This window comes from Salvelinus namaycush, chromosome 3, assembly GCF_016432855.1.
Source record: "Salvelinus namaycush isolate Seneca chromosome 3, SaNama_1.0, whole genome shotgun sequence".
Taxonomy (NCBI): domain Eukaryota; kingdom Metazoa; phylum Chordata; class Actinopteri; order Salmoniformes; family Salmonidae; genus Salvelinus; species Salvelinus namaycush.
Window position 1 is genome coordinate 61,240,577 of NC_052309.1, and position 12,207 is coordinate 61,252,783.

The 12,207-nt window shown below is 44.9% G+C and overlaps 1 protein-coding gene across 2 annotated transcripts in view; it reads right to left on the reverse strand.

Moving 5' to 3' along the window:
* The window catches only part of camsap3 (calmodulin regulated spectrin-associated protein family, member 3), a 52,685-nt gene that overhangs the window by 29,293 nt on the left and 11,185 nt on the right, over positions 1 to 12,207 (reverse strand). For both annotated transcript variants that reach the window (XM_038980658.1, XM_038980666.1), the window contains exon 2: positions 9,558 to 9,820. In XM_038980658.1, coding sequence (XP_038836586.1) covers positions 9,558 to 9,820 — 263 coding nt within the window. The remainder of the gene's footprint in view (positions 1 to 9,557; positions 9,821 to 12,207) is intronic.

Sequence of the window (12,207 nt, forward strand, 5' to 3'; positions counted from 1 at the left end):
ACAGAAATACGAGCCTTAGGTCATTAATATGGTAAAATCCGGACACTATCATTTCGAAAACAAAACGTTTATTCTTTCAGTGAAATACGGAACTGTTCCGTATTTTATCGAACGGGTGGCATCCCTAAGTCTAAATATTGCTGTTACATGGCACAACCTTCAACGTTATGTCATAATTATGTACAATTCTGGCAAATTAATTACGGTCTTTGTTAGGAAGAAATGGTCTTCACACAGTTCGCAACGAGCCAGGCGGCCCAAACTGCTGCATATACCCTGACTCTGCTTACACAGAACGCAAGAGAAGTGACAATTTCCCTAGTTAAAAGAAATTAATGTTAGCAGGCAATATTAACTAAATATGCAGGTTTAAAAATATATACTTGTGTATTGATTTTAATAAAGGCATTGATGTTTATGGTTAGGTACACATTGGTGCAACGACAGTGCTTTTTTTGCGAATGTGCTTGTTAAATCATCACCCGTTTGGCTAAGTAAGCTGTGATTCGATGATAAATTAACGGGCACCGCATCGATTATATGCAACGCAGGACAAGCTAGATAAACTAGTAATATCATCAACCATGTGTAGTTAACTAGTGATTATGTTAAGATTGATTGTTTTTATAAGATAAGTTTAATGCTAGCTAGAACTTACCTTGGCTCCTTGCTGCACTCGCATAACAGGTAGTCAGCCTGCCACGCAGTCTCCTCGTGGAGTGTTATGAAAACTTTTAAAAAATCAGCCCTAATTAAAATCGGCCATTCCGATTAAATCGGTCGACCTCTAGTCTCGAGCACTACCTCCGAAGGTCGCGCCTGACAGTCCTCCCACCCTCTGAACAGGGCAGTGTAAACAGAACGGTCTCGTTGAGCTCAACACTTACAGAAGAATTGGTAATAGCAGAGCAATGTTTTTGAAACAGCTGAAATGTAGACATTTTCCTTGAGTGTTTACCTTAAATTGCCCGTTACATTCTGAAATTGGTCGCAGTAGCTGCCACCTGCTGAGCCACGCAAAACTATGGAAGTCTACAAAATGTTGAGATATGTAAGTCAAACTACATAAATCAACATGTTTTAGATAGATAATGAAAGAAAATAAATGTTTTTTAATTTTTAACATTGTGTGGTGATTTCAGAGGTGGCACCACAGGTCCCAGAGTGGTGGGGGGGAATTGTTTTCCTGGGGCCCAGAGTTGTTCATGGTCTGCTAGGCTGACCTAACCAGGTAAAACTCCGGTTATGACATAGTAATAAAATCAGCTGTAAAAAACAGTTTTATATGGGCTATGATGGGACCAGATTTTTTATAAATCAGATCAAATGTTGTTGTTTTTTAACTCCTGGAAAAACTCCTGGCCCTAGGGAGAATGAAAACATTAAAATCCTGTCAAACAAATCATGAGGCGAATCAGATTTTAAAAAACATTACTTTGTCCCTCTTTTCAAAGCTTGTGTGTCAACATTTTGTATTAAACTAAATTAAAAGTGCTGGGGAAAATGCCAGGTTGCCACACGTTTGCCAGCAGCCCTGCTATGCGGATCTTTGCAACGTGGATAGATGGAAATCGGCACACAATGCTACAAATGAAGAAACAGAACCTATATGTAAGATCTATATGCATTTTATTTTTGGGTGGTGGGAATGGACTTCCATATAGAACAGCTCAACATCAACTCCCCAGTGAATTATACCAACCCTTTAATTGTCTGCACATGCTTGTGAATTGTTGCGTAACCAAGAACGTCAACCAAACCCTCTCCCGGCTCGTGACATTCCATTCGCTAATGTGAATTGAAAAGTGTATGTACATATTCTGTAAATCAAAATTGTGTCCAGATAAACTCTTATTCAGTGAGAATAAGCCCTTTACTGGTGGGGCTGGGACTGTTTCACTGTGGTGTAATACAGTGATCATTCAGGAGGGAGTAGACTACAGGGTCATTCACAACTAAAGCGTGGAATGAAAGCAGAGTAGAGAGGAAGAGAGGAGGGGTTGGGAGAAGGGGGGGAAAAGGGGGGGGTCACAGATTTCCTGTCCTGACCCTGCGGAGCTTGCTAAGCCAAATCACAAGTTCTCACTAATGAGAAGGGAGAGGGGGGTAGAGAGAGGTGCAAACCTGGAACACAGGGCACACAGTCCACCAGCCAAATCACCATAACAACCAACAATCTGACCCACAATGCACCTCACCACCCACAATCCTGAGCGGTGCTCTACCCCCCCCGCCGGCTTAACACTGGGGCGCTCTGCTCAGAATCCTCCTGAGCTGACCGGACATAACATATCCTCCAACATATTAAATAATATAATATTAAACAATATATATTAAGCTGTCCATAAGGAAATCATTCATCTCTGCTTTGGGAATACTGCGACTATCATCCATGTCAATAATAACAATAACAGGAAAACAAACACTAAATTCATCTCGCAGATCGTTAAGAGCGATTATGACGGATAAAAGGTAAAATCTGATTATGTCTGAAATATGACTTAACCCTCTGAACCCCCCCCCGGCCACAGCCCCGTACTCATGAAATCCAGGGTTAGACAGAGGGACAAAGAGAAGGATCAGACAGCCAGCCAGGTCTGAGGGATCAGTGGTGTTCGGTGGGTGCGGAGTGCTCTTGCGGTCGGTGTGGGGATCAGTGAAGGGGGGGGGAGGGGTGCAGCGCGGTGGGGTTTGGTGGGGCTGGTGCGCTTCCCGGCACCCCACGCTCCACTGACAAGAACAGCACATGGTATTGGACATGTCTAGCTAAATACTAAATACTGAAGCAGCAGCAAAACCACACCAATTTGTGCTGCGCCAGCTTTTTGCAACCCTCCCAAATGGATAACAATGTCCCCCCAACCAACCTCCAAGATCAATGTTGTAATCCCTGCAGCTTTCTTTTGTTGAATCTTCTCTGTAACAAACAAAAGAAAATACAACTAAATGTTATTTCCCCCCTTGGCAGGCCTGGGAGGTCCCGTGACCTCCCAAATGTTTTGAGATGATGTTCAGCAGCATTCCTGATCCAGGGGATAAACTGAGTCCGCGTACCAAATGGCACCCTCTGTCCTATATAGTGCACTCCTTTTGACCAGAGCCCTATGGGTGCACTACTGGGACCTGGTCAAAAGTAGTGCACTAAATAGGGAACGGGGTGCCACTTGGGACCCGACCTGTGCCACTTCTAATTCCTACTGAGCTCTAGACGGATGCTAACTTGAGCGAAAACTTGCGTACACAGCAGTATGAGTTAGGTCAACGTGTCAGCGACTCACTGACCAAAACCAACCATAGACACAGGCAGGGACTTCTGAAACAGGGCTATCCTCTGACCACCCCCACTGCTCCCCCAAAGTACATTCATGCCTTTGTCATATGTAGGCTATATAAAACATTTGAATGAACTTCACTGACTGAGTCGCTCTGGATAAGAGTGCTAAATGACCAAAACGTAAATCTGACAACATAAACAAGGATTCCATTCAAAAACACTCGTTAAAAAGAAATTGAACTGGCTTTGAGGTCCAGAGTCGAGTTTGAGGGACATGGGGAAATAAGGTGCCATGTGGGGGACAGCCCAAGACCAGGTGTCGTATAGCAAGACTGGCTGAGTGATCTAGATGGCTTCAGTGACCGCGCCGTTCTAGGGTGGGGCACTAGAGAAAGTATCCTATTTAAAATATCTATACTGCAGGTGGCAGGCATTTCATTTAGCTTGTTTTGCCCCAGCCTCATTTGGAGCTGATGTAAGCTGTGCGGTTATTGATAACAGCGGTAACCTCCCAAATGACACCCTATTCCCTCCATAGTGCACTACTTTTGACCAGGGCCCATAGGAAATATGGTTCTTGGTATTTGGGACACAGCCAGAGAGAAGACTGGTCAATATCACAGTGTAACATATTTAAAGGCAATATAGATATTAGCTGTTGGCAAACAATAATATATTCGGTTTACCCTCGCTGTGTGTGTGTGTCCGGTGTGAAATGGCTAGCTAGTTAGCGGTGTGCACTACTAGCGTTTCAATCGGTGACGTCACTTGCTCTGAGACCTTGAAGTGTTTCCCTTGCAGATCGATAGGCTTTTGTGGAGTGATAGGCAGTGGTGTAACGTACTTAAGTAAAAAGACTTTAAAGTACTACTTTAGTTTTTTGGGGGTATCTGTACTTAACTATTTATATTTTTGACAAATTTTACTTCACTACATTCCTAAAGAAGTTTTTACTCCATACATTTTCCCTGACACCCAAAAGTACTGATTACATTTTGAATGCTTAGCAGGACAAAAAATGGTCCAATTCACACACTTATCAAGAGAACATCCCTGGTCATCTACTGCCTCTGATCTGGCGGAGTCACTAAACACAAATGCTTCATTTGTAAATGATGTCTGCGTGTTGGAGTGTGACCCTGGCTATACGTAACTACATTTTTTAAATATTTTGCCGTGTGGTTTGCTTAATATAAGGAATTCGAAATGATTCATACTTTTACTTTTGATACTTAAGTATATTTTAGCAATTACATTTACACTTGATACTTGAGTAAAAGTATAAACGTATTTGGTTTTAAATATACTTTAGCATTTTATTACTTTGGTTGGTGTGTGAACACGCTGTGTGTGTGTGTGTGTGTGTGTGTGTGTGTGTGTGTGTGTGTGCATTCATGCGTGTATGACACAGATGAGCTTTCATATAAAGCCGCACACTACAGCAGCAGATTGCTGTTGCTCCAAAGCCGTTTACTGGCCAAGGCCCACATTGATGCACTGTTCCATCCTCCTAACGCTGCGCGTGCGTGTTGCATGACCCACTTTCCTCCCCTGACAGAGCCAGGCAGCGGCCCAGCTCAGACAGCAGCACTGTCTACAGCTCAAGCTCAGAGAGCACTACAGGTGCAAGTTGAGTAGCAGCAGTAGTAGCCTAACAAGTGGTGAGTCTCACTACCAGCTCTTGGCCAGCTGAGGCTGAGGGAGCCTCCCAGGCCTGGTGGCATGGCAGCAACACCATCACCACCATGGAGCAGAGACAGCACCAGCTGAACACAGAATAGCACAGAACAGCACTAGCGGGAACACAGAACAGCACTAGCGGGAACACAGAACAGTATGATCTGAGCACAGAACACAGCACAGACAGTACTAGCTGAGCACAGCGGAGCACAACTCTCACCTCCACTATTCCATTGGTTCCATTGCGCCAGCCAGGCAAGCTCAATCGAGCGCAGCTTAAGTGTTTGTAAGAACGTCAATACTATTTGAACCCAGGTCTGGATGAGACAGCACAGCACACCTCTCCCCTCGCACACCACTGGTCCAATTAGTACAAGGACCTGCAGACTGAATACACCACCTGGTGCCCTGGCCAACAGGTAGAGAGCTCCAGGCAGTTTCACGAGAGCCGTGCGCTGCTCAGCATAACATTACACTCTAGTTCTATTTTCAATAATTGCTCACAGCCGAGAACACTTGATAAAGCGGCTCGCCGGCCCAGTGTAGCTCCCCTGTTAGAGGCACCAGGCAGAGAAGCAGAGACAGAGAGAGGCGGAGGCAGGGGTAATGGAGCGTCCTACTTTCACCTGACTGACTATGAGGGGAAACAAGCCTGACTACAGCTACACAGGTTCTCCAGAGACTGACTTCGAGGCATTCAAATCACAGAGCCGGTGTCTGTTGGGCCGGTGTCTGCTAGAGGAGCTGGGCTGGATGGGGGTAAGAACATAGATGTTGTAGTGAAGATTATACAGTATTAGAGGGGGGGGGGGGTAATATGGTTAAAGTCACACTGTAAAAATTAGGAGAATGTCAAAGTATGCTCAAGAAGCCAAACTGTAGCCTTTGACTAAAGCACTTTCATGAAGTATAATGAGAATTCTACGATGTCTATTGTGCTCAAGTTGGAATTCCATGAATCGTTTACAAAGTCCTCTACATCTCATTAAGATATTTCTAAGTCACATTTCAAAATAAAATCTAGGACGTATACTATTGAATTAGTTAGAGACTAACATTATAGACTGTCGTTAAATTGGGTATAGTGAAAGAAGAGACAGGAAGCTGTAATGTTACACAGTTCCTATTTGAACAGGCTCAGCCCTCCAGAATAATGACAAGGTGAAAACATGGGTACAGAGATGAGGTAGTCGTAAAAAAAAAAAAATCATGTTTAATACTATTATTGCACACAGAGTGAGTACATGCAACTTATGTGACTTGTTAGGCACATTTTTACTCCTTAACTTATTTAGCCTTGCCATAACAAAGGGGTTGAATGCTTAGTGACATTTCAGCTTTTAATTTGTAATTAATTGGTAAAAAACAATTTAATTTCTAAAAACATAATTCCACGTTGACATTATGGGGTATTGTGTGTAGGCCAGTGACACCAAATCTCAATTTAATCTATTTAAATGCAGGCTGTAACACAACATGTAGAAAAAGTTAAGAGGTGTGAATACTTTATGAAGGTACTGTCTTTAATCTTTAGCCTAATAAACTGCATGGTTTATGGAGTCGTAGTAGGGGGACCACACACCACATCATCACGTGACTCCATGTTTACTTCGATATGATGTTATTATATAAACATTTCCACATAAAGGCGCTTCCACTGCTATTTCTCACATAACACACTTTACCGGTACCATGTCGAACGAACAAATTATCTGTTGCCATTTATCAAATTGTACCGAAACTTCCTTTTTCGTCAGAGCTGTTGTGATTCGCATAAAAACTGTGGATGGAAACGTGGTTAGAGAGAGAGAAACACACATACACACACACACACACACACACAAAAAGAAAGAAGAGAGAAGAGGAGAGAGAGAGCCAGCTACCAGCTCGTAACAGAGCCCAAAGTGTTCTCTTAACACAGGCAGCTCTGGGTTCACTGGTGCTGAGCAGTTTGCCTATTGTTCTAATCTACAGTCGTGGCCAAAAGTTTTGAGAATGACACAAATATTAATTTTCACAAAGTCTGCTGCCTCAATTTGTATGATGGCAATTTGCATATACTCCAGAATGTTATGAAGAGTGATTAGATGAAATCCAATTAATTGCAAAGTCCCTCTTTGCCATGCAAATGAACGGAATCCCCAAAAAACATTTCCACTGCATTTCAGCCTTGCTACAAAAGGACCAGCTGACATCATGTCAGTGATTCTCTTGTTAACACAGGTGTGAATGTTGACAAGGACAAGGCTGGAGATCACCCTGTCATGCTGATTGAGTTCGAAAAACAGACTGGAAGCTTCCAAAGGCGGGTGGTGCTTGGAATCATTGTTCTTCCTCTGTCAACCATGGTTACCTGCAAGGAAACACGTGCCATCATTATTGCTTTGCACAAAAAGGGCTTCACAGGCAAGAATATTGCTGCCAGTAAGATTGCACCTAACGGGCCTCCCGGGTGGCACAGTGGTCTAAGGCTGTGCCACCAGAGACTCTGGGTTCGAGCCCAGGCTCTGTCGCAGCCGGCCGCGACCGGGAGGAACATGGGGCGACGCACAGCGTCGTCCGGGTTAGGGAGGGTTTGGTCGGCATGGATATCCTTGTCTCATTGCTAGTGACTCCTGTGGCGGGCCGGGCGCAGTGCACGCTGACCAGGTCGCCAGGTGTACGGTGTTTCCTCTGACACATTGGTGCGGCTGGCTTCCGGGTTGGATGTGCATTGTGTTAAGAAGCAGTGCGACTAGGTTGGGTTGTGTTTCGGAGGACGCATGGCTCTTGATCTTCGCCTCTCCTGAGTCCGTGCGGGAGTTGCAGCGATGAGACAAGACTAACTACTACCACCTAAATAAAGCATTTATCGGATCATCAAGAACTTTAAAGGAGATCGGTTCAATTGTTGTGACGAAGGCTTCAGGGCGCCCAAGAAAGTCCAGCAAGTGCCAGGACCGTCTCCTAAAGTTGATTCAGCTGCGGGATCGGGGCACCACCAGTACAGAGCTTGCTCAGGAATGGCAGCAGGCAGGTGTGAGTCCATCTGCACGCACAGTGAGGCGAAGACTTTTGGAGGATGGCCTGGTGTCAAGAAGGGCAGCAAAGAAGCCACTTCTCTCCAGGAAAAACATCTGTACCTATTCTGCAAAAGGTACAGGGATTGGACTGCTGAGGACTGGGGTAAAGTCATTTTCTCTGACGAATCCCCGTTCCGATTGTTTGGGGCATCCGGAAAAAAAGCTTGTCTGGAGAAGACAAGGTGAGCGCTACCATCAGTCCTGTCAACAGTAAAGCATCTTGAGACCATTCATGTGTGGGGTTGCTTCTCAGCCAAGCGAGTGGGCTCACTCACAATTTTGACTAAGAACACAGCCATGAATAAAGAATGGTACCAACACATCCTCCGAGAGCAACTTCTCCCAACCATCCAGGAACAGTTTGGTGACGAACAATGCCTTTTCCAGCATGATGGAGCACCTTGCCATAAGGCAAAAGTGATAACTAAGTGGCTCGGGGAACAAAACATCGATATTTTGGGTTCATGGCCAGGAAACTCCTTAATCCCATTGAGAACTTGTGGTAGTCAGGATGTGGCCCAGAAGTTAATTGACAGCATGCCAGGGCGGATTGCAGAGGTCTTGAAAAAGAAGGGTCAACACTGCAAATATTGACTCTTTGCATCAACTTCATGTAATTGTCAATAAAAGCCTTTGACACTTATGAAATGCTTGTAATTATACTTCAGTATTCCATATTAACATCTGACAAAAAAATCTAAAGACACTGAAGCAGCAAACTTTGTGGAAATTAATATTTGTGTCGTTCTCAAAACTTTTGGCCACGACTGTAAGGCTTAGTCAGAGCCACCTATTGTCTCAGAAACACTACCTTCTCCAGGCCTCCCAGCCCTCCCTCCCAGTCCCACCCCTACCATGCTACACCCAGAATTAAGACTGAATCCCCCCTGGAGTCACCCTGACGTCCCCCTGGTCCTCACAGCTGGATCCACTCATCTTCAGGGGATCGGCTGGGGTGATGGGGGGGGTGGACCCGGAAAGGGGGTCTTTTTTTAATGTTGTCTAATCCGTGGAATCAAAGCATAAACAAGTCCCTTCCTGTGCGACCCAACCCTAACCCACCCACCCACCCCCTCCCCATACATGAACACCCTACACACCCCAATCCCCCTCCACAGCTTTAACATCCCCACTCCCCCTGGACCAGCAGTAATGGCTGAGGGTGACCAGACAATGCCTGTGTGTGTGTCCCTATGAGGCAGACCGTATGCCCAGACGACCAGATCGATCACTGCTGGATGGATTATTGTGACACCAGGACCGGTCCAGTGGCAGTTTCCAGCGCAGCTTCGATCTTCCCTCAATTGAACCTGTGTGTTGTGGCAGTCATCCCCAGTCACCCCAATCCCATCCCAGGGGCAATCATTACTATTACTGGGAGACAAAGACTGGTGGCCAACAGCAAAACAGAAATCGTCCTCTATTTCCCATAACTCAAACCATAGTCTCTCGTGTCAGACGAAACCTAACATAACACGAGACTTGGCTCTGGGCGCCAAGATTACCATGTCGACACGCCATATGCCACACCCATCGCTTACCATTTTGATTGGTTTATGCCGGAGGTCCGCGTCAGTCACGGGGATGTCTTGATCTTTGGGGATCACGCCCCTGTTGGCGAGGAGCTGCAGCAGGGTGGCATTGTCTTTTGGGGCCCCTGACCCCTCCTGGTCCCCCTGCAGCAGACCGTAGGTGCGGCAGTAGAGTTCAGAGGAGAGCAGGAGGCGTGTGACGGGGGGCTTCAGGTGCTCCTGCTCATACTGGTCACAGTAGAAGGGCTCCCGCAACTCCACTGGAACATGCTCTACGGACGGAGAAGAGGGACAAAAACAGTGAGGGAAATAATCATGTGGGAGCAGAGTACACTATTAATAGGGAAAACAAGGTCCTCTGAGGGAGAAAATACTGAAAAGATACCCGGACTGCATCCAATATACCAGATAGGGACGTGACAAATGAAAGATGTTTCTTAACGTTTAAAGCGCCATTGTTTTATCGGTGTTCCATTAAAAACAATAAGAAATCTTGACAACATTTCACGTGAATTCACAATGCAGCTTCGCTGCTGCAAGAAACGGTTTGGGTCTCACGGTGCGTCCCTGTCAGATGGTTAAGCATCGCACCTGTACTACCATTACTGTACCTCAATTCCAACTCGGAAAGTTTGAATTTCGTTCTCATTTAACTTCTCAAAGTATTGCCATACAGGACTTCGCTGCTGTCATTTGCCGTTCTCTGCCATTTTTCCAACTGTTAATTAACGACAATGATTTAGTGGTGGAGAGTCGACCCTTTCTGACTGTCAAGATTCGATTCCGGTAGGATTCAGTATTTTTGGAACGGAAGAGACTGTTCTCGGAAGTATGGCAACGAATCAAACACTCGCATCTTTCATAGCGAGGGACGGAGAGAGAACGAGGTGCACAGTATTGGCAGTAGGGCGCTGGGAACGATACCAGTATCGTGATACACTACATGACCAAAAGTATGTGGACACCTGCTCGTCGAACATCTCATTCTAAAATCAAGGGGATTAATATGGAGTTGGTCCCTCATTTTGCTGCTATAACAGCCTCCACTCAGCCGTAATGTTGGAAACATAATTATGTTGTCATACAGAGTCACATTTAGTTTTTAAAGGACCAACTAGTTTGACCTGCTTCGTGCTTACATTTTTTAAATGGAAAAAATATTGCGATACTGGTATCATCACGGCCCTAATAGGCATGTCAGCTACCAGACAGACAGACAGAACAGCCTATCTATCGGCAATTAAAAGCTGTATCTCACAATTCCATGCTGTATCTCGCAGATTCATTGGCTTGCCATGTCTCGCAACTTCAGTAATCATCAATGAATAGGATATTGAGCCAGATTCAACACTTCGCTCTCGCAGTCACACAAAGTATCTGCGCATGTGCACAGGTTCGCTTCACGTGTTCACAGCGTGGCAGCCAGGGAACCAATGCTCTTAGTTGTCATGGAAATTGACCCACTATGCTGTTTACTTTCTGCATCTACAAAAACATTATTACATTTTTGTATTATTAAAAAAATATATATATAATTAGGTTTGGGATTTCTCTTAACATTAGGATACCAATTTCATTTTAACGTTTAAACTTTCACACCCTTAATACCAGAGGTCTTTCAAAGGAATAGGGTGCCATCTCAGACACAATCTCTCAGCTGTTTGTTCTGGATATTGGACAGGAACATAACGTTCAAAGTCCTAACAATATCATTGGCAAAACACAGTTTAAAGTCCTATTGTCAGATAAACACATATTCTGTTTATCTCTTAGTATCTAATAGAAACAAACTTAGTGGATGTTTCCTCATCAATTATACACTGAGTATACAAAACACTAGGAACACCTGCTTTTTCCATGACAGGCTGATCAGGTGAATCCAGCTGAAAGCTATGATCCTTTATTGATGTCACTTGTTAAATCCACTTCAAATCAGTGTAGATGAAGGGGAGGAGACAGGTTAAAGAAGGATTTTTAAACCTTGAGACAATTGAGACATGGGTTGCGTGTATGTGTGCCATTCAGAGGGTAAATGGGCAAAACAAAAGATTTAAGTGCCTTTGAACGAGGTATGTTAGTAGGTGCCAGGCACACCGGTTTGAGTGTGTCAAGAACTCCAACGCTGCTGGGTTTTTCACGCTCAACAGTTTCCTGTGTGTATCAAGAATTGTCCACCACCCAAAGGACATCCAGCCAACTTGACACAAATGTGGGAAGCATTGAAATGAACATGGGCCAGCATCCCTGTGGAACGCTTGACACCTTGTAGAGTCCATGCCCTGACGAATTGAGTATGTTCTGAGGGCAAAAGGGGATGCAATTAAAAATTAGGAAGGTGTTCCTAATGTTTTGTACACTAAGTGTATAATGAAGGTATAGAGTATGGATAGACAAAGCTAGACTGCCTTGCAACTACAATCTGAGTGAAGGGCCGAGTAGGGGTTAAACGAAGGTGTGTGCGAGCGTATGTGTACCTGTATGTGCGTTTGTGTGTGCGCGTGGCGTGCATTTGTGTGTGCGTGTGGCGTGCGTCTCGGTGTTGTGTTTTCCACAGCATATCCAGCCAGCCAATCATAGGGCCTGCAGGAGACAGACAAGGTTACAGAGACAGGCATGATACACTGGTTACAATTTGATCTTGCTTATACACCTGCATTGC